This window comes from Bombus fervidus, chromosome 1 (assembly GCF_041682495.2).
Source record: "Bombus fervidus isolate BK054 chromosome 1, iyBomFerv1, whole genome shotgun sequence".
NCBI lineage: Eukaryota > Metazoa > Arthropoda > Insecta > Hymenoptera > Apidae > Bombus > Bombus fervidus.
In genome coordinates, this window is record NC_091517.1 from 7,305,887 (window position 1) to 7,330,480 (window position 24,594).

The 24,594-nt window shown below is 33.8% G+C and overlaps 1 protein-coding gene across 3 annotated transcripts in view; it reads left to right on the forward strand.

Annotated features, from left to right (window-relative positions):
- The window catches only part of LOC139988044 (uncharacterized), a 76,906-nt gene that overhangs the window by 31,533 nt on the left and 20,779 nt on the right, over window positions 1–24,594 (forward strand). For 2 of the 3 annotated variants that reach the window (XM_072004971.1, XM_072004980.1), the window contains exons 5-9: window positions 2,502–2,755; window positions 5,122–5,244; window positions 5,934–6,191; window positions 7,171–7,350; window positions 19,207–19,332. In XM_072004971.1, coding sequence (XP_071861072.1) covers window positions 2,502–2,755; window positions 5,122–5,244; window positions 5,934–6,191; window positions 7,171–7,350; window positions 19,207–19,332 — 941 coding nt within the window. The remainder of the gene's footprint in view (window positions 1–2,501; window positions 2,756–5,121; window positions 5,245–5,933; window positions 6,192–7,170; window positions 7,351–19,206; window positions 19,333–24,594) is intronic. The other variant, XM_072004988.1, reaches the window with a different exon arrangement.

The following is a 24,594-nucleotide window of genomic DNA, read 5'->3' on the forward strand; positions in this document are numbered from 1 at the left end:
TTATGACGATGGATCTTGCGCGCGTATTATGTTTTCGTGATAGAGTAGAGCCAGAACGGAAGTAATTAATGCGAGTTTCATACATCTAGAGTTTTTATTCATGTGTTGGCAAACAATAATTTAGATATATTTCAGTCAATCGAGTTAGATTTAACATTTGTCCGATGAATAGTATAGCTGATTCATTTTCGTTTATTTTTATTTAAGTGGAAACCTAAATAGGAGCGTATAATATTATTTGCTTAACATATTCATAATGCATACATTACATTACCTGCATAAAATTAGCTACATATTGCATTGATTTAAAAATAAAAGCTAATAATTTGAATTGGTTTACAAGATTCTATGTGGTTTAATTAACCAAATGTTCCTTGGAATGGTTTGTTCGTTAACTGATGTTATGGATTAATTAATGATAATTATTACGTTAATATAACAATCATGATCGCGTAATTAAATTGAAATGTTGATTCATTTTGAGAAATTCAAATTATTTTCATTGATATAAGCACAATATTATAATATTAATTAAAACATCCGGAGTAAAAAATCACTTTAAATTCTACATTAAATCAGTTTTATTGTACTTTATTCGGGAACGTTTGACAATTTTCAGAATTTTAAGAAATCTAAAACTTTTGCTGGGATTGTAGATTGTAGAGAACCTTTTTCTCTGGCGTGGCAAGAAAATGATTTTTCTTATGTTTCATTTACCATGCGAATTGCCGTATATAAGTATTTGCACATTTTCATGTGGATAAATGATACAGAGTTTGTCAAGTAACAAAATAATAACATAAAGTTTGACTATTATAAACACCAACTTTATTATCGCATGTTGATTCACAAAAATCAACTTAATCATAATATGCCATTATACGTAGTTACAGTGATCATAATTTTGATGTACAGATAATAATTCATAACACATAATTAATATCATAATTAAAGGTTACCTACACTTCAACAAAACTAATATACTTTTAAGCGGTACGTAGTGAACTTTCAAATATTTTCAATCTTTCGAGGTGTTCAAACTTTCTCGATAATAAAAAGGAAAAATTGATTTACAAACGCGTGGCTTCTATCAGATATATGGAACGAACGTTTCGTTTTGAGCATTTTGTACAAAATCTTTAAGGAAGTGTGCGTTTTTTTCTCCTTGGGAGACTCAGATGAAAAAGTCTATAATTGCTGTTCTTGTTGTTCGTTCTGTTTGAAACGAACCTTCTCCGGTTGGTAGCGAAAGGTTCCTTTCAAAGGCTCTCTCTTTTGCCCCTTTACTTTGATCCGTTCTTTAATCGAGCACACGCCTCTGGTCTACGCCGTGAAACGTCCCTCCATTGCTGCTTGAAATTTCCACTCCCTTCTCCTCTTTCGTCAGAAAACTGAATTACTGGGACAAGTTCGTAGCCGGGATTGTAGAACCAGAAAAGTTTTGGATCGGGGGTCCCGAACTTTTCAATGCTTCGACGTGCTGGAATTACCTGACAGCGCTGCAAAATATAAGAAGATCGTGAAAGTAAGGCAAGTGACTGTAATGGCAAGTAAATCTCGATTCTATCGAATGTTGAATCAGAAGAACAAGGAAGGTCAAAAGTTTGGAAACGTATTAGGAACAACATTGGAAAAATGATAACGATTCTAAGAAGCAATGAGTGATTATGAGGATTTGAATGTACCTTGTCCTCTTTCATTATGTAATTTTTATATTCAATATCCTGTTACGTTAAATATTTTTATTGTTATTTTATTTTTATGTTTATATATTATTTAATATATATATGTATCTTATTTAAATGTATGTATTTCATATTTTTATTCTCTACTTATTTTATTTCTATATTTATGCTTCATAAGTTATTAGAAATTATTGCGATAAATAATGTCTCGTATATGAAATTTCTTTCACAGTTTAGTTTATTTTATTCACCATAAATTAATTATTTGAATGGTAGAATATAGTAATGAAAATGTTACGAGTCTGGGAGTGGTTCTTGTAATAATATTTTTCAAAGATTTTTAAACCTATTATGTGTTATACGAGGAAGCTGTATTTCAATTATGTTACTGAATTTGATAGACTTACGGGTTTATAACGGATCATAAACTCTTTCGCGAGAGTCTACATCATCATGTTGGAAACTATCGATCAGCTATTGTATATCTACCAGCAGCGTAAACTTTTGCAGTCGGGGCAGTAACCAATCAGGGAATTAATTTCCACGGGCAACCAATGCAAACAAAAGTTTATTACAAAAGCTCTTTTGTACTTCACTTTCTCGGCTACGAACTTCTAAAGTGTCTTTTCCGCTAGTTTTTTGGAGAAATCAAGAAAAACCAATTTACGTAGGTGAATCAAAGATTAAGTAGTAGATGATGATAAATAATTCTAATCGTGCAATGTAGATAATGAATTATCATGCCATGCACATTATATAAAGTTTATTATATCATTTTGCAAATTTTTAAAAGTATATGATTGCTATTTTTCCAAGATCGTCGATACCAGGCCACGAGTATTTGGAGGCAGATTACGAGTGTGCTCCAGGGTACTACATGGTGAGCACAATAACTAGACTACTTTGCAGAAATCGTCAATGGATAGGGCAACTTCCAAAGTGCAAGATCAAAGCGAATTTTGAAGGTGTGTGTATCGACGCTTCTTGTGACCATGTTTGCAAAGAAGTCGATGGCAGGCCAGTATGTTCCTGTTACAAGGGTTTCCGGTTAGAAGATGATAAATGTATCGGTGAGTTATGCTTGAGTATCTTCGCTTTATCAATTGTTTGCCTCTTATTATTTTGATATGATATAACCAAGCTGTGGATATTTATGTATATTGTATTATTCATATTTTTGCAGACACAGATAAGAAATTGAAACTTGAATATAAAAGAATGCTTTATTCTGAAAATGCAGACTAGTCATAAATCCATAAATATCCACAATCTAGACGTAATACTTAACTGACCATGTTTATATGTTTTACCTGTTATTCTATCAAAATGTTATTTTTTTATTATTTATTGTCGCATCAACCGCTTGTATAGGTTATTAGCATATTTGCTTGATGAACAAAAACGGCTGCTTGAATTGAATATTTAAAATTTTCAATTTTCAATATTACATATTTGGAATATTTAGCGTTTTAAGTATAAGGTAATCGAATTATAATGTTTCATAGAAATTATGTGTTTCTATAGCTTAAATTGCGTTTATTACACATTATCAAGCATATATGAAACGCTTAACCACATAAATCAGAGACTATATCACGTTCATCTTTGTATTCAGCGTTGCGTAACAAATTGTTTCGAAACGTTAATCTTCCATTCTATTTGCTAGCGGTTAAAATGTAGAAAGCTAAAAATCGGAGTATATTGTATGCACGAACATGGACAATTAAGTGTTAAAATATTCTTTAATCTTTTAAATAGAAGCAATAATCTTTTAATTTTTTAAATTTATGTTCCTTCATTCTAATTTACATATTTTATATTTTACTATAATTTTAGTTTATCGATCAGATGATTTTATTGATTAATATTTCCAGAACAAGCTTTTATAAGATCATTACTCGTGAGAAACGCAAAACGTTCTCGATGTCGACATGCTGTAAAATAATCATAACATTTTGCGATCTAATAATATTTTGATAGTCCACCGGTTCGAAGATTTCTCTCACGTTTTTATTCCTCTCCTTTTTCTTTCTCTTTTTTTTTAAGCGGTATGAATACTAAAACGTAGAAACGATACCGTTTTCCCTCGGAAGACGAGCTGTCGAAGTGGTGAAAAAGAAATGTCTCGAGATGAAATATCGACAGGATACTCGTTGAAATATTGACGGCTTCCGCGTTCTGTAGGAGACAAGTTCTTCCTGTCTGTATTAAAACATCAACGATTTCGTTTCAGAAATCCTTCCTTGTTTGCCCGTGGAATGTATTAGCGTCCGTTTCTCATAAAACTGAAGGGCGATTATAAATTATTATTTCAAAGTTCGTTTGTATATCCTGAAATGAAAGGGACGTTGGATATCGACAATGTCGCACTGTTTTTATTTTTTTCTCAATGTTTTTCGCGTTTATTGCAAGATAGATTTTAATTTCAGAAATGGATTCACAAGCTGTTTTTCGATATTAATCACGTTGGTTCAGTTTAAAATGTCAAAAGAAACAAGGAATCAAGAGCAAATTTTTTAAATTAAAATATTTCTCTCGGGAAATTTCTTTAAATAAAAATTATCATTATATATTCGCGATAATTAAATGTAAATGAGACTATAGAATTCTCGGGTGAAAATTGTATTAAAAGCGTAGGAAAACACAAATTGAATGAAAGTTTGTTGATTTAAGTTGAATGAGAAAGTAGTTTAAATCAAGCATAAATTCGAATTAACGGACTCTTGGAAAAATTAGCTTGTAGCGAACGGGGAAATGTCGTTAATCTAAGCGAATCGTAAAGACAGATAATCCGAATTAGTTAAAAGTCCAGCTTAACCGAGTCTAGTAAAACAAAGTTCCACTCAATTCGACGAGGTATACATGTATATACGTACAAAATAAAAGAATCACTGACTCGAATAAATTGGAGGAACAAGGAATACGAATAGAATGAAACGTTAAAGTAACTAAATTTCTATCAACGAGATTCAGTGTATTTACATATTCTTCGGAAATGTTTTTCCCCATTCAAGAATTTTATTTTGTCTTTTCGAATCTCGTTCGTATCATTCCACATCATGTAGATTGCATCAAGTTTTCGAGAAAATTTTAACGAAATAATAAATAAGAAATAAGAGTTATTTATTTAAAAAACAGATTCCTTTTACTATTGAAACGATTATATTTTTGAAAGTAATCAGATAAAAAGTTAAGAAATGCCACATTCGTAATTTTTTAAAAGTATCGTATAATATTAAATCGGGGGTATTACATTAAAACTATTTAGCTCGTATATAATTCTTTGCGAAAAAATATTTAAGAAACACGATATATACGTGTTAAAGTATTGTTATACTTATAATGGATTAACCGCGCTATAAAATGAGATCGGAAACGCAGACCATCACGGAAGTTAGCTAAATTTCAGAAATTACACGTACTCGTTAAAATTCAGATGTGAACGAATGCAAGGATAACAAGGGAGGTTGTGAACATAAATGCGTGAACACGCCGGGATCCTTTCGTTGTGAGTGTCCGAAAGGGATGAAACTAGACGAAGACAGGTTCGCATGCAAGGGTGAGTTATTTGCACCTGGATATACATCCTCCGAGAAACAAAAATATCGTTCTGTCTTTCTCTCTCTCTGCTCTTCTCTTTGAAAAAGCAACAAGTGTAAACATCGCGAAAAAGCCTATGCTGTTTCATTCATGACTATAGTTGGAATTTCGATCGTGTGTTTCCTATTTGCTTAGAAATATTGTCAATTCGCTTTTTTTAAATGTTTTGTTTAATTTAAATTGTTTAATTTGTTTTTATTTTAGTATCCTTTGTATCGAGTAATTCATTTCGAATGTTCTTTTATGTCAATATGTTCTTAAAATTTACGTTTTAAGAATTTATGTAATTGAAAGTACCACGCAGAAACTGGTGTAAATAATATTTTAATGAATATTGTATTACAATATTCTGATAGTTTGATAGAATTTATTAGAAGAGATAACGTAAAGTAATATGCAAGAAAAATTGGATGTAGGCGTTTACTAGATGGAAATTTCAAAATTAATTAACTAAATACACATTGTCACAAATAAAAAATGTATTTACACCACTTTCCATCTTCTTGAAGGTAATTAACTAAAACAAGAATGTCGTACACTCCTTCAATATCCGCGTCAATTCAATTCAAACTCGATCCACTATATGTAAGAGAAAAATGTGAAATGGGATATGTAAAATAAAATTACTCGGCCGCTTTCATTATGCAGACATTAACGAGTGTCTGTTGAACAACGGACACGGGCCGTGTCAGGATACGTGTCGGAACACCATAGGCGGCTATGAATGTTCCTGCGATGGTCTACAGGATACTGTTCTGTCAGCCGACAACCACACGTGTCAGGATGCAGGTCCCTGTAGCGTCAACAACGCCGGATGCTCCCACACCTGTCTCTCCACGATGGGACGAGTATTTTGTCTCTGCCCCGATGGTTTCATCCTAGAGGACGATTGGAAGACCTGTCAAGGTAATAGAATTTCCTGATCGTTCGCCATCTTTCCTGGCCCTATCCATTGTTCCCCCCTGGAACATTCGAATGACAAAAACAGATTTTAATAATATGCTATAAGAAAGAATTGTGAAAAATACGGAATAATCATATGTTTCGAGCGAGTAAACGAGCGATTCGAATAAATGAGCGATTCGTACAATTGGGAACGTCATCCCACACAGTCAAGAGACTTCTTAATTACTCCCGTCAGAGAAATCGAGAACGTGTGTAATACGCATGTATGACAGGTTTATAAACGACATTTTTTCCCTTTGGGATTTTAATCGTCTTTTTGGCTAATGTATAAAAGTCTCCGTCTATTATAAATATGCTATTGTCAGAAGTGTATGAGCTATAAATAAAAGTTACCTGCCATTTAATAGCTCGTTTTCAAAGTGCTTCTTTTCTTTCTGACCATTTACTCGAACGAATACAATATCAATCAATTTTTATATTTAATTTAAATTCGATATTCAATAAATATATCTAAATGGAAAAGCTTGTAAAACATTGCCAGCTACATGTTTTCAATTTATTATTTAATAAATCAAATTTTTTATCTAGTTTTATCTAAGCATAGATCGAGTCACGTGACAAAAGGATATCCATGAATTTTTGGTGTAAAGATTGTTATCGTTCTATTATTCCTTACTGCAATTCTCTTAAAATGCAAAATAATATTTAAAGTAAACAAAAAGTACAACAATTTATGAATTATCGCGTTTAAAAAGATTCCTTTATTACCTCCTATTAAACAGTGTGATGTAATCGCATACAATATCCTCTTCTTCATACATAAATAAAAGTTTTAGCATGAAAGTACCCACCATTATTATCTCGATGAGTTATAACAGAAGTAACATCGATACTAGGAAGATTCATTTATTGAAAAGATAAAAAATTATAGCGATTATAATAGAAAAAGAAATAACAGGATGTTTCATTTCTTTCCTAGACGTGGACGAGTGTGCCCAACCAGATTTGCAAACGGAAATGTGCCGGTACGGTTGCATCAACACGCCAGGATCTTATCGATGCGCCGAACCAATGGAGTTGAAGGATCAACCGATACTGGACAGCTTGTCGATCACATGCCTGCCAGGCTACGAGGCCACCCCCGATGGAACTTGTATCGGTAAGTGGTTTAATCCGTACGGGTGATTTAACAGGAAGTTGGATTTGCCAGCGAAGCCCCGCGGCAGACACTTTTCACTGCGAACATCCACTCCGCTGTGTAATACATTGTACTTCGGTTGCCTTGCGATTCTTGTGATTCCGTGATTTCCATGTTTTACGATTTACGAAACGTACCACTGGTTTTAAACGCAGTTTAAAACGATTCACCAAATCACCAAATGACGATACAAAATCTTTTGTCAATCGACGTTTCGATAATTTGATTTAAATTGATCAATCGTTTCGTTATTTAGTATTCTAATAATCGAGATTTCACAAAAATATTTGCTTATATTTTGATCTAAACTTTGAATATTTCTAAAAAAGAGATAGAGTAAATACTTAACTGTTGTTTTTATAGTTTGCATTAATAAATTTTTCTGTATTCTGCATGCTACTCTGAATACACGTTATAATTCGTATAAAAATATCTGTCTTCCAACTTTTATCTTTCTGATAACATTTTCTACTTCTATTACTTTTCTGTCTTTACTTCATATAAAACCAGATTATCATTCGAAAGTAAGATTTTCCTTCTCACTATGGCGTCACAAGTAATTAGCACAGTTTACCGTATATTCGTTAATGAGATGGACACTTAACAAATATCGAGTTACGAATCCAGTATAATTCGTTTCTATTATATTTCCGTAGTGTATTTAAAACAACGAGACGTCCTAACATTCGTAACGATGATATTCTTCACTGGTCGACATAATTGCGTTTGTCGTTCATTTCGCGGCGCAAAATTTCAGTATAGTCAACTGATGGGTAGTACGATAACAATTCCCTATAGGGAGATGAGCGTCCTAACGAGATTCTGCCGCCTGGCCCTAGTCGTGCCCCATAATACCGTTCTAGACGATCCGAGTATATACGTAATCGAATTAGCCTGCACATGGATCCACTCGGTAGGCGAGCGGCTTCTCTGCTGCAATATTGGGTCGAGATTCTGGATCATCAACTGTCGGAAAACTGTCCGAATTAATGGCCTCGTGGCTGCTTCGAAATGTTTCACGTTAGCTTAGAGAAAGCTTTTCTATTATTTTCCATTTCTTCGTATAAATTATGAATAGAATCCATTTTCATGAATTCATTTTTATTTGTTTCATTTTAACCAATGATTAGTTCGCGGATTTTCATGTATTTATAGGAAATTTAAAATTGCAAAAATGCACATGCTATGCAAGTTCATAATTACTTGGATAGAAGGATATTCAATTTTTTATGTTATTCAACTTTCAATGAGATTTTTCACTTTTTCTAAGCATATTTAAAGAAAATGTTTGTTGTTACACACTTGCACTGTTACTTCGTGGTTAGAATCTTCTCAAGATCAATTTTCTAATAAGATCCTATTTCCGACTTTGACCTTTGCGACACCTTTTAAATCAATTTGGTTGAGCAATCATTTGAGGGAATTGATATACAGATGAAAAGATTTATAGATGATAAGTTTCAATTTTCAAATAACTTTTACTAACAAATATTAATTTATTTTTATATAATTTACTATAAGAGGCTTTTTTATTCATTTGTTTTCTACATTCAACAATACCTTTTTATAATGACAGAATCTTCCGTGGCGATTGAAAATAGTCTGAAATGCAACTGTGAAGCGACTAAATTAACAACTTTTGCTAGTACTCACGATTAAGTATCAGAATTTATCAGAACTTAGCTAGGTTGCTATTGTTTCCTTATGTCGTGTACGAATTACAAATCACTTATCACCGCAACTATCTAAGTGGAATTAGCCAGTAAGATTGCCATCATGCATCATTTTCTTATTAGACGAAACGTATAATCTACTTGTGTCTCGAGACGTTGGCAAGAAACTTTGATCTTAAGCGCAACTATCTATCATGCAAAACTTGTCTCAGCGACTGCTCAGTCTCTGACAAACCATCATAAAAGCTTAACTGATAGGATCAGCTGACTCTATTAATAAAAGATAACAACGACAATTTATATCTTCGTATAAAGTATCTGAGCGTTTCACTCAATTTTATCATTTGATTATCATTTGAAAATTTTGAAACTTGAAATATCTCTTTTATTTCACTTTTCTTTGACTTTTCTATGCTGGCAGAAAATTTTTATCACGGTAACAAATTGTTTCTATTTGACATGTTTAAGATAAAAAAATATCGTTATACTTTAAACGATAAAATTGTATGTAATACATTTTACGAATATCTAAATCTTCAGATTTATCTCTTAATTCGAATATTCTTAACCGCTTATTAATAAGGTTTGCCTCTTTCAAACCTCTTTTCTAATTCTTCGTTGTATTCCATTCAGAATGAATGCTTTCAATATTCCGTAATAATTCCGGAAGATCAAAGACTTAAATGTGGATATATTTAGTTTTCCTTTCAAAGTTCTCTTTTACAGAAATTCGCTACCGTTGAAATTTTGTCACTAAAATTCTTCCAATATTCCACGAGAATTACAAAAGATCAGAACCAGTCACTGCGAAATGCGAACTTCTCTTCTAATTTATCATTGTTTTTTATTACAAATCCTTTCGGCATTTCACAAGAATTATAAAGAATCAAATGTGATGAAATTTACTTTTCCCTTCATATATTTTCTTTATATATACAGCGAAGGCAAAAGAAAGAAAGGAAAGGATGATAAACGGGGAAATGCAACTTTATATCTATTTATTTTTCGGCTTCATAGTCTAGAAAAAGGATTTGGCTTATATATTTCTAGTTTTCACTCATTCCCTTATAGGTCCTAGAGCATTTACCATAACACAAGACTCATACCGTACTCCCTTCTTTCAATATTCTTTCAATATTCCACAAGAATTCTAGAAGGCCAGGAAGCTAAGCATCGCAGAATACCGTTTTCTGTGTTCGAACCTCTTTTCTAATTTTCTAACATCTTCCATTTGAAACGAATTCTTTCAATGTTCTACGAGATTTTCTCAGAGTAAAGAGTCAAGCGTTGCGAAATGCGATCACTTTTTATTCAAATGATTGTAATATTCTGCAAGAATTTCCAAAGGTCAGATCATCGAGTGTGGTAAAACTTAATTTTCACTTCTACAATAATTCGTCAGTATTTTCCGTTAGAAACGGAACATTCTTTAAATGTTTGAGATGTTTACCAAAATAAAAAGCGCGAAATTCGGTTTTTCCTCTTTGAACCCCTGTTCTAATTCACCACCGTTTTATGGTTACCATTCGAAACAAACTCGCTAGGGGTTGCAGGAAACAGTAGTCGAGAGAAATGGTTTGATTTAAGGGGATTTCGTCTAAAGGAACCTGCACGTTCACGATTCTGATTACAAGGTGACAGTTTGCCGGAATTTCTCCCATGGGATATAAAGGGTCGGTTGGTTGAGATGGCAGGGACAAATGTGAACTTACCGTGAAAATCGGGACGAATTCATTAATGAAGTTATGCCCGACTCATTATGTGATGCACGAAGCGGTTAGTTTCGACCGAGTTAATTCACAAAAATTAAAAATTCGAGGAGGCAATTTATCGGGAAATTTCATCGAGTTTAACGCACTTTGAATTAAATTTTTGGTTTGGCGCTTCGTAAATCGTGGGTGTAATGATGATTAAGTTTTCATCCATGTTATTGTGGTGTTTCGTTGCGCAGCTGTTGTTGACAATTTCAAGAACGGTGTGATTTCTTACTTTAAATTGTTGGAGAAAGTAAGTAATGGACATTCTTTGTTTCTTAATAAGGAAATTTATTGAGATTTGTGTCGTTACTGAAAATATTATTTGATACGTGAGAATATATGCTTCTTTTTAAATATTTGTTGCTCTTATTTTATTTTATTTATGTTTTTATTGGGTTCGATAAATTTTTAGGGAATTTTTAAAATTTAGGAATACCTTTTTTTATTACGAACGAGATACGAATTGTTTTCAGAATCTGGTCATATGGATTTATTTCTAAGTTACATACGTTTTTTATGTCCTTTTTTTATGTCCGATATTTTCCAGTCAATAGTTTTACAATTTACAACGATAATTCGTTGCTCGTCGATATTTTTGAGACTCGTGATTTAAAATATTTCTGTTAATTGGGTTCAATAAATAATCAAGAAATAATCAGATTCGAAGAAATATTGTATAAAGTATGAATGATATTTGCCAAACGTAATACCAATTAATTACGATGATATGAATGCAGTACCTATGATTATTAATATCTGATATTGAGAGGAAAAGTCGACTTTCCTGTTAACGAATAAATTCAATTATTGAAAAATAATTGAACGAGTTACGACCGATTTCATTCTGGGAACATCAAATTACCAAAGAATACTTGGAATTTTTTATCGAAATGAATTTCAATGAAACGAATTTAATTCCTTTTATTATCTTAATTGAAATATTTTCAAACATAATGAACGTTCATTATTGTTAAATTGATTAATTAGTTCGTAATAAACCTTTAATTATCTTCGAATTAAACGTATTCTTGTTTCTACGTTTTATCATCTCTGAGTGCAGTAACATCAACTTTCAGTGATACGTATGAATATGAAATAAATATTTGGTATATGCAATTGAAGAAAACGTTTCGAAAATATTGTTTAAACAAACATTTTTGAATATTCCTTACACAAAGATATTGCAATTCCAAAGTAATAAATCATTCTAATACCAAACTGATCTTTTGAAAAGCGATCACAGAAATCTTATTTTCTGTCTAAGAAGTATTCCAAAGCTAAAAACACGCTGAAGAGATCTGTAGATAGGATTTGAACTGATTGACGATCAGTAAAGCCTTCGTAGTAAAGGATCACAGAGGAAAAGATTTAATTTCTGAAACGTGACCTACATTCCTTTTCTGTATGATTCCACTACTATATTGGAATATAAAGTATAGTATGCATATCATATAACTAGACTACGGATATTTATGCAAATTCATATTTTTATGGAAGTAATTAAAAAAATGGAACATAGAAAATTGTTTTACGTACTAAATATTATAACGGGTACTATATTGTGGAGATCTTATATATTTTTGCATATTACATGCATTCTGTGCATTTTTGCACCTTCAAATTTCCCATAAATTATAAAATTTTACATTCATAACTAAAAGCTGAACAAGACGCTAGTATACATCAAAAATTTTAAACCTACATGTTTGATTCCATTGAAAATACGAGATCCGTAGTCTCATTATACGTACATACATATGTATGTCGGAGATGAAGAGACGCCGGAGCCTTTCTTTCGGAATATTTGGGAAGGTCCCCAATACTTTAGTCTAGACTTTTTATTATAATCGTACTTAAACAATAAAACTGAGAAATAGCTGTTTATGAGTTAAGATATGAGTTAATTATGATTATCCGAGATTTATGACAATAGGCTTGGGCTCGAAGTGACATAACGGGTCACTGAACGTAGCCACGGTCGCGGGAGGGACATGTACCTAACAGAGGTATAAAGTAATTAAATAACTCTCCTTAAAAACAGGGATTGACCTGAGAAATACGGAGAGAAATATATAAGGGTAGTTCCACTTGGACTGAGGTGCAATCCGATAAGTTCGACTAGCCCAGTGAACGCGTACATCGAGTTCCTAATCGCAATCGTCATCCCGTTGATCGTGTATTCGTTATCGAACCTAAATTCATCGTCATAAACATCTCGATCACTCGATCATCGATATCACTTGTTAACTTTTTGTAATACATTCCCATAAACAAATATCATCTGGTATAAGACAACTATGGGCAACTCGCAGCAAGACTCATCACACGCTCCGTTTTCCGAAGATGATCCGACATGTATATTCCCAAGAAAAAAGTAAGTAGAAATCGATATGAACGTCATCATTAACGCTTTTACTCTTTAATTATCATTCGCTATCACCATTTTCCCAGTTTAATTTCTTCTTTGGTATTAAATTGATACAGTGATAAGAAATCAATATGTATAATGAAAAGACAACTAGATAAATTCGTAAATTTCTTTGATAAAAATATGAAATTTTTGTACACACAAAGTTATGACTTTTAAAAAACAATGGCGAATAGATCTAAAAACAACGGAAGATTAAGGAATCGTTCGACTTTTAACTGCAATTTTGGTTTACGCAAACTTCTCTATTTAGGAACTTTTATCAACGAAGATTAACTTGGGGAACTGTTTCGCGAATGAATAAAAATGGAAAACAATAGCGCGCGCAGAAGCGAAAGGAGGTCTCTTTTTCTTTATTTCCGTAGAGTTTCTGGCAGAATACGCGGAGGACACCGCAAAAGTCTTTCAATGCGGTCGCAAGAAATTCTGAATTAGTTTCGTTCGAATCTTTTAACACGAGCTTTCTTATGGCGAAGGGATAGGTCATTTTTTGGTACCTGTGTCGAGTGTCCGTTCGTTTTTCGATGAGACAAGGATAAAGAGAAGCGATGTACTTTAGGAAAGCTAACGCTTTCATTCCCTTGCCTTCATCTGAGTGCAAAGATTTCATGCGTTTTTTCTTTTCTATCGCTACTGAATCCGTTTCACATTACGTCCGCTTTTTTACTAGCGATATTTGAACCGCGCTTCTACCACCGTGGGCTCCCTCCTTTTCTCCGAATAATTTTGCGAATCAGGGAATTTTTCGTCGTATTTTCTTATCGGTTAAGGTACTGTTCTGATTTATGTTTATTTTATAATTGATAATAGAGCTGTACAAGACGTGACTGAATTACACGTACAAACGCGTACGATTTGATTCCTTATGAAGAAGTAAGGAGAAAATATAGAATAAAATATTTTTCATACGACGCTTCATTTTTGAGAAAATTGAATTTGAATATTTTGTTAAGCATATCATTATCCTTATTATCATTCTTGTATCATTCACTATTTTCTCAGGAAAAAGTATATCTAGATCTTTTTCCAAGATCTTTGGTCAACTCAGTTTCTTGCACTGTTTCTTCAGTTATTGTGCCAATTCTTCCGTAATGGTCCTACAAAAACTGAGCCGTACGTGAAAGTTTACCCGAGTATTATTCATATTTTCCTCGGTTCGGACGAACTTCTAACAAGATCCTCCGCGAACTCTCTGCGATTCTACTAAGTTTTTACGATGGCCCCGTTGCACTAGATGTGAGGGAAATTGTAATTTCTCTTTATTGTCTCGGTATTTTCATTACGTTTTGGCGAAATAACCTGAACATCAGAAAATTCGTTAACTACCCTCTCAGGATTTCCATCGTTATCATATTTTCATTCCTTTGTCTCCTTTTTTTTTTAGTTTTCGTTGTAGTTCATCTGGACGTGACGTTTCCCTGACCAAGTTTCACCGACGTCGTTATAAGTTCAGAAAATTGTTAGAAGAGTAACATTCCATAAAAATTTACTCTCGTGGCCAAAGTACCCTTTTCACTTTTGTGGAACACAGCGTTCGTTTTTATAAGTATCTCATTACCGGTTAACTTTGTGCACTTTTCGCGAGAGTTTGCTTCTCTCCCGTACACGTATATGTGCAGCGCTTCTCCTTCATTTTGAATCGTAGCAAAGAAGATAGGGGACGAGTAAAAACATTTTGACTGCTCGTGTCCATCGTTATTTATATGGTTATTTACATTTCTTCTTATGGTTATTTAAATTTCTCTTTTCGAGTTTAGAAGCACGTCGAACGGTAATTTTGTTTAGAAAGTGATTGCTATAGAATTAATGAGGACGACCACTAAGAAATGTTTTTGTTGGAAATTCATCTCATTTTCTTTGCTTTCAGTCAGTAAAGTAGAAAATTTATATGTAAATATTTATAAAAATGAGATATATAAGATGCCCGAAGATCTAACAATCGAATTTTGTTATATGTATTCTACAAATTTAACTAAGAAGACAATATTATATAAGACATACACAGGCTCACAAAAGTGCTCAAACACTTGTAGATTATGATAATTTTATGAACATATTATGCATGTTATAGGAAACGTTTTTAAATTTTATTGACACTGTCACGAGATTCGTCTATCGAGATGATATTGATAACGTTTGCGATCAATTCGGAAATATACATGTAGTCGTACGATTATATATATTCGATTATGTTAATTAGTTATCGAGCTTAGTTTCTGTTTTCATTTTATCTTATTTTATTTTTTTTGTTTTACGATAAGACCGTTATTGTATGTGATTGCACGGTTTATTGAAATTTATGTTTTAAATTTTCCAGTTGCTGAATTATGTAAATGAATTGTACAGTCCAATTGATTGAATGTATCAGAATATGCTCACGATTCGATAACTAGTCGAATATATTTGTCATCTATAAATACGATGAGTTGTGCATTCACCATGCAACAACGAATGGAATTTTATATTTGTCCAAACAGCGAATCACAGCATAACGTAATTAGTACTCTGCAATTAAATGAAGCATTATACCTGCAAATATGTCGCGGAATATTTGATAAACTGAAACATAAATCACAATAAAGAAATTACTGCGAACGAAAAACAAACAGGAGTGCGGTGCGTGTTTTTCTCTATGAATAATTTAGTTCTCTGAAAAATAAAAATTGTTCTCCTAGTTAAAATTGAAATAAATGTATTGGGATATCTGTAATTTATAATTATAAATTATAATGGAATATAAAAATATAAACAATGAATTTAATTATATCATGTAAACAATACTATATATTATTATATTATACATTATCATTTTCATACCTTTAATTGCAAAATATTGATTTTATTGAATTATATTTCTTTTTATTAAAATCTAATTTCGTAAGAATAATTAAGTAATTCAAACATAATTTATGTATGTAATGTGTTTGTTACGCATGTATCATGTGTTATCGTTGCTAATTGTTTCAATAAACTTGCGATAACTTATTGTTTGGTAACGTAACATATTCCTATTATTGACAGCTAATACAACATGCTGTTAATTAATATACTAGTAATTACCAATAATGAAACAATGAAAACAATGAGTTGAGAACAAAGCTAACAGAAAAAAGATGAAAGCGTTGAAAAGTAGATTTTAATTAGAAGACAAAAACTATTACAAGAACAAAATGTTCTGTGCACAATTCCGATGAAATTTAAAACCGTATAAAATTTCTGTATTTCATATATATAAAGGTGTCATTGTGTACATGACACTCTGCATTTTGACTTTTAGATTAGTTGGTGGATGATAGCGTCTAGTGACTAATGGTCGTTCGCCATCAATGTCGAAAGCACGTGTGCCAAATCAGAGAGTTACAAGCTTAATGCTGCTTACTATATAATTTTCTGTGCCTTTTGTGAGTGTAATATAAATGAACAATGCATGTAGGTGTGTAATTTCAAATTATTTATTCGCTCATTTCTGTTCGAGGTGTTGCATTCAAAAGATCTGAATCAGAGTATATAAGGTTTCAATGATATCGACGATGAGGTAAGTTAAACTTACAAAAGATACTGTTATAATTTTATTTTATTACACCCTGACATTAAGTTTTGTATAAAAACATATATTGCTACGCTGATTCTATAGTCGTGAGTGGACTGTAAATATTTATTCAAATTCATGTTTTTATGAATATCATTAAAAAAGATGGAAGTGTTTAATACGATTTTAAACATGATTACTTCGGTTTTATCGGTATATAAAAATAACATACGAAAATATATAAAAATGTAATATATAAAATTTGAACGTTTTAAAGTAGTTCTATAGTTATGAGACGAAGTGCAAAAATGAAATATGAAATGAAATATGCGGAAACTGTATGAGATATTCTTATCGTTAGACAATATCGAGCAATGGAGTTATGTAATAACGATTTCCGTTCTCCAATACATTTTCTTCAGTCAACTGCTACATGGCTGTGTTGGATCGATGTCTACCATATGCGCACACGGGTCTCATGAAGTAGTATAAAAAGCTGTCTAGCTCAGCCGAGAGTTCTCAGATTTGCCTCCAAGTTTCACAATGAATAACGCATAACGTGAAGCGTTACAAATTGTTTCAGTCTTGACTAGAAAACTGCATTGAATTTTCTTACGACGAAGATTAATTATAGCTCGCTATTTTTGCGCCTCGATATGTACATGTACATGCTTATCTCTGTGAAAGAAACGAGTCAGTTAAAATTTACGTGGCTTCAAAGAAGACAGATACACCGAACAAGGTGCTGAAAAAATTTGAATCTTGGAAAGTTAATAAATCTTGCATCCTTTTAAAACAAATGCATCCATTTTTTAATTACAGTTTAGTTATTACCGAAACTGTCTGTGAATAGATACCTCACAACCTTTAAAAGCAACGGAATCATCACTTTTTAAAATGATTTATGTACTTCGTTTTATACTACATCGTTTATTAATTATAATAATGTGAGAGAGATAACAATAGGTTAGTTTCAAAAGACAATATCTCACATGCACCGATCTAACGAATCTAACTCTTCATTTTTTGCACCAAATTCATATTTCTAATATTAAAATAAATCCTGTCATATATTCTTTTCACATTCAAGAGATATCAGCTCGCAGCAAGAATGTGCACAACCAACAATAGAAATCCTATGGGACAAAATCAGGGGGTATTGTATCGATTCGCCACAGAGTTATCCCAGGATCCGCATAAGGTGGACGAGAAGGGACGTTTCATTGCTTGTTCATTTTGTCGGCGCGTCATTATCACGCGGATAGTTCTTGTAGTATAGCATATCGCGACCGTAGGTCGTGAAAGGGACGGAAGTCGAGCACTCTTGGCGGTCATTGAAAGCGCTCGAGGCAATCGCAATCTGGCTGACCCTTGTACGTCTATTTCGGTCAATTTAACGCCACCGGGTGGACAATTGACCGGCCGGTCGGTGGTTGACTAGCAAAAGAATGCAGACACGTTCACGAGGAGTGGTTGTATGCGAATGAAAGGGGCCTTCCGTCGTTTTCCCTCGACTACCCAGACGATGAAAGGTCACACACGTTATCAGGCGCGAGTACACTCGCGTGCTGAAACTTGAACTTTGCGGAATGTCGATCGATACCAGTCGGTACCACGATAGGGAGGAAACGCTTGTTACTGCTAGAATAACGGAGGCCAATGTGGTATTCCATATCGTCAGAAATTTCTCTTTCAATTTTATAAACGATATAGTGACTGTTCTTCCGTTACGCGTTTATGGAATTAGATTTCTTAAGATATCAGATCGGTCGTAAAGAGTAGGAAATTTTTGATAGAATTTGCTATCATAACCAATGATTAGTTCTAAATTCATTTGTTATATCGATACTTGTCAAGGTACATTATCTTCTATTATTCCATTATCCTTTTTATTATCTTATTTGCAATTTTGATTTAGTTAGTTAGTATCGACTTATAAGCTTCTCTATGATATTTTTACCAAATAATAAATACAAACTTCAAAATACCATATAAATGCAAAAAATCAATAGTTTTTAATAACTTAAAAATATACTTTCCGATTTTACTAAACACTTACGATAATCACAAACAGTGGTATTTCACCACCCTGATTAAAATATTCTCAGGCAATGCACACATTAGTAAACTAACGATTAATTACTATTTACTTGAAACAAATGGCTTCCAGTCAATAACACGTCACCGTGTATAATATGATCCATCGTATAAACTCAGGCCTTCTATGTGCGTTTATTGCAGCGCATTTGTAAACTGAGCACGCCACAGTCGGTTCTGAAAATTTTAAATCGTGATCGTGAGCAGATGGAAAAAGAAATGGTATTCCATTCTCGTACTCTCCGAGCGTTTAGTTTCGCCCTTGTGTTGTAGCTTGTGTTGTGTTGTTTCTCATGCATAAAATGTAAAATAATTTTGCATTTGTTTGCGTAGATATCAATGAATGTACGGTCGACAATGGTGGATGCATGGAAGTTTGCGAGAACACAGACGGAAGCTTCTTCTGCGCTTGCGACGGTGACGAGAAAGCTCTGTCATCGGATGGCAAATCCTGCGTGGGTAAGTTTCTTGTCTTATATTGAGCGTTTCATAACTGTCGCTTGATTAAACATTTTGTAAAAACGTTTATCATCAATCGTCTCTGTACACAAAAATTAATTTTGCGTACGCACAGGAAGTAGGTGTAGCAATATTTTTTTAAATATGATACATGGACTGTGAATGTTTAATCTTTAATACATAAAATAAAGGATAATATATGAAACGGAGGATATCGTATCTCTAAAACACTATAAACAAAGCTTTTATTATATTAAGAATTATAAATTGAAATGTTATTGTGTATTATCAATTACCATTGAAATTGAAATTATATATATGTAAATATTATTTATAATTACGACGCGTAACATATATACAGATTTTTCACATCGTTAATATATATTTCGTCATTCAGAGCCCAAAATTTTCATGTCCAAGTATCTTTTACCAAAAGATGAAGCATCTATTAATCAAGAAACGTTCCTTCTATCATTGCTTACCATGTTCTACTCCATCGACCAACAATTTTGTAGCAGCTTGTACACGGCTCGTCCCTTGAAACGTTCCCTTTTCTTTGGAGAGAAGTTTCGGATCTTTTCCTTTTCATTCGACTCCTTGTCCCATCCTCTAGGATCATACATCATTCGCGCGTCTGGGAAACGCAATATGTTCCAGTGACACGGGGGAAATTTCTTGGCTGCGTCGTAATAATGCTATCGTGGACACGCGCGCGAACGTTTCTGCGACAAGTAACGTTTTTGCGATTAATACTTACGACTGAGTAATAAGTTCTCTTTGCTAGACAGATGTATTCACGGGACAACGACAAATTCGTCCACGTTTCTTGCAGTCGGATTCATGTCTCGAACCCTTCATTTCTCTAGCTTCGTATTATGCATGGCGAACTTTGTCTATTTTTTTTTTTTTTTCGTGTCACTCTTTGTTGATCCACTTTTCCGCATATCGCTACTGGTAGTTTTCCCAGGGACCTATCTAAATGGTATTGAATGTTGCACCTCTAGGAAATTCTTTAGGCGATTAGTTTTTGGCGTTTTATCGAGTGCTCTGTCCACGCGAGAGTTTCTTGATTCTTATTTTAGTTTTTTCTTGAACTCATTAAGAGATAGTAGTATTTTTTTATTTAAACCAAATTAGCACTATTTTGCTATTTCATTCCACTTGCAATTTTATTGTAGTCGATTTATATTATTGAATTCTGTACTTTAAATATCGCGATTATGAAAGGGAATTCTGAGAAGTTGCCTGATATTTCTTCTTTCACATAAATTCTACAATTTTATAATATTCGAGGAAATTGAAATATTTACAATACTCATAACTGTCATAAATTAAACTTAAAAATAGGAAAAGTATTTTTATATCTCTGACCTTTGTATTGAATTCTTCTAAAATATTTATTATCCTTAACTTTTTCGAGTGTATGTTAAGTCACAGGTGGTGAATAGTAGGTGGCGAGAGAAAAGCTCCGTTAAACTAAAAATTAAGTATAGAATATAAAAACGGTTTCTTACGACTACTTTTCTTTTTCATCTCTCAACCCAACAATAAAATTAATATTAGATGCACAATTAAATTCATAGTATATATTGAATTATTGTACGTAGATATATAATGGATTCATTATACTGAAAAAATTAAATCAATATTATTGAACAGCAAGGACTTATCTTTACCATTTCTTTTCAAGTGTAATTAAATTCTTTGTGAAATCTATTTCTATCGCTGTCTACAACAATATATTAGAGATCATAAAAAGTTCTTGTCGCAAGGAATAGCCAAATCACTCGCATTCAATTGCGGGATCTTGGGGTAAATACCTAAGGTTCCGGACTAAGTACCGTGTTGTTGCTCGCAGTTCCCTTATCAGAAAGCTCCTTTACGTTCTCCACTTTGTGGCCAAATCCTCTAGGAACAATGATCCCATTCGTTAACCCTTTCCCAGGGTAATGTGAACCGAACAATTATTATGCACTATTGTGCACGATTATGCATTGCATACTCGAATAATAGAACTACGATAATAATGGAATAAAATAAATCTATCACGTGTGAATAAAGTAATGATCGAATATATATTATTATATGATATTATTTGGAAAAATGTACAACATAGAAAATGTGAAACGGAGACATTGGCAGCTTTTTCGAAATAGATCCGTATCGTCGTATCCTTACGGAATTGAGACTAGAACTTTCTAGGTATTATTCCGATTTCGTTCGGCGTATTGGTTAAATTTTTGTTGCTGCCAGTTTACTCTCTCGTTTGCATAAACTTATCGGGTAATAAGAAAGACACAAGAAGTTTCAGCGTGAAATTTGCATCGCCTTGGGTGCACGCTAACGTTTTACAAGTTTCTCGGGGAATATGAAATCAAGTGACTGACCCAGATTGCGATTGTTTGCACAGTTATACCGTGACGGTATACATTTCGCGACGAACCGATAACTGCCGAATTTCATTAAATTATCGATAAAGAATGTGTTTGGTTATTCGAGTCGCGAAATCTAGTATGTACGACACTTGAAAATTTAACAAGGAGTTTGTTCTGCTCTACCTTACGGAGTTCTAAAAGAATTTGTTGGGTGCGAGAAGGAAACGTGCCACCGTATCAGATATTTATTGAAACTGGAAGAATTGTAAATTCCATTTGGAATTCCGATTTAAACACATCATGATGTTAACTTCAATTGAATGCCTTTTATTGATTTTATGTTTTACATGTTTTACTATAAATCTGTTAATTCACTCGTATCACATGTTTTATAATATAAAATACTAGATAAGGTAAAACTTGTTAGAATTTTGTAATAATTGTACCGAGTAGATATCTCAATATGTATAGGGCAATGTATATCCTTAAATTTAAAAAATTATAATTGAAATAAATTTGTCAATATATCCTCCAATATACAGATTAATTAAAAAGATTCAATTCGACTAAAGTTATTGTTCCCAACAACAACTCAGTTAATAATGTGTTCATTGAGAAGAGATTGCAATTGAAATGCTGCGTTAACGCAACGTTGGCCATTAATGGGTTAGTCGATACTCGAGTCGCTTATTCGATCGAGGATGCAGTATTGCAAATCTGCAAGATTCCCCGTCAAGTGACCCGATTTCCACGGTGTTCGCTTCCACATATACACACACACACACACAACGAAATCCTGGAGCATTCTATCGAAAGCCGTCCAGCGTTGGAACAACGTCGATACGCCGTGGCGCCATGCAGAACCGTCACGGAACTGATTCTCGCAAATGCAGTATCGATACGTGTCGTCATTAACATCCACGATTCATATATTATGCAGACGTGGAGAATAATAGGAGCGAACATCTGCTATGGACGATAATGCTTGGTTGGCGTTGTCGTAGGGTTGAGATAGCGCTCGACGCGTATCGACGCCTCGGTTCCGTTCTTGCCTCCAAGGCAACCGATTAACGCTGACAGAAACTCCCTTGCCTTCCGGCAACTACGCGTCAGCGAAAATCCAGCTAATTGTAAGCGGATTAAGGGATTCGCGGTATCATATCGATGATCGATGCACGGCTTTGAAAATCGTTCCCTGGAGAATGGAAAGTGAATCAGCTAACAGAATGTCTACTGCGTTTTGTTTATTAATGGAATTGGTATTTAATATTTAACTTTCGAGTGGTGAAGACAGGCTCAATATTAACTTACAGTGGTGGACATATACGTAGTATGGTGGAAAAACCATTTAGGAGAAACCCGATGAACTACAGTGCAGGGAAAGATGAAAGTGCCGGAAAGGATGAGAAATCCCAATGGGCCATGTGGCCCAGCAATATGCTCGTGGCCCTATAAGGAAATAGGTAGTTGAAAAAAGATGTACTTGACCATTTTGGGTCATCAACACGTGTACGTGGTCGGAGCACTAAAACTGGTATAAAAGGATGTTTTGGTGGGGAAAATTAATCAATTGGAGTAGGTCATGAGTTGCGAGTTTTTGGTTATCGATTGTTGTGAATTATTAGTTACGAGTTGTGAGTTGTGAAGTATCACTTAGAAGTTGATCAGTTGTATCAATTTAGTTGTTTTAGTTGTATTACATGACTACATTAAGAAATAGTTCTTTAGTTAAGTAATCATAGTTTCCTGTTTCATCATTGTTAATAAATATATCAAATAAATAAGTCGCTATAATTCTGGGGGCTCGGACCAGGATTGAACAAAACAGAAAACGAACTATTTAACAGAACTATTCGTATAGTAATTGTGAAATTGAGTTGAAATTGAGTTGAATCATTATCAATGAGCGAAGGATTAAACGCGGATAATACCATCGTCGATGTTGAAGAAAGGTGCGTTGTTAACGATAAGCTGACGCGAATCGGAACAATGAAAGTTGTAAAGTTGAAAGATGAACTCAAGAAACGAAGATTAAAAACAATTGGTAAGAAGAAAGAACTGCAAGATCGTCTAAGAGCTTTCATTGCCTTGGAAATTGAGCACGGTGAGGACGAAGAAGACGAAGAGGAAGACGAAGAAGACGAAGAGGAAGACGAAGAAGACAAAGAACGCGATGTGTTCGAAACATGCGTTAGAATCGACAGTAGGAGTGCACACGTCCTAACATTCAGGGACGTGGAAGAGTCCATGAGCACATTCAGTGGCGATAACAACGTCAATGTGAAAAGCTGATTGCTAGAATTTGAGGAAATATGTGACCTTTGTGGGTGGACTGACCTGCAGCGAGTAATATACGCGAAGAGACTTTTACGCGGTTCGGAAAAGTTGCTCATCGACTACGAAACTACGCACAAGGAGCTACCGCGTCGAATTAAGAAGGAAACCGAGTAAGCAAGTAAGCAAGCGAGTATGGAGAGTTCAGTCGTGATAAAATATATCATTAACGGAATTTGTGACGAGGAGACCAACAAAATAATACTGTATGGCGCCAAGGATATTCGAGAATTAAAAGAAAGTTCGCCCTGTAATGGAGGAAAACGCGAAGACGAAAAGCAAGCGAGTCGAAGAAAAGCGAAGCGTCCAAGAGGACGAGTCGCGGCGAAGTTGCGCAGAAGCTGGTACAAAAGGTGCTAGATGTTTCAAATGTCAGGAGTACGGACACATCGCATCGAAATGAAACAACCTGAGTAAGTTCCCTAAGGATGCGTGCAGTACGTCGCAGTCGTTACAGACGGAGCGTTGTAGAGATGTTAAGATCGGAGATTGCCGAGAGTAATTGTACACTCGGAGAATTTTCGACGAATGTTGTAATAGATGATGAGTCGTA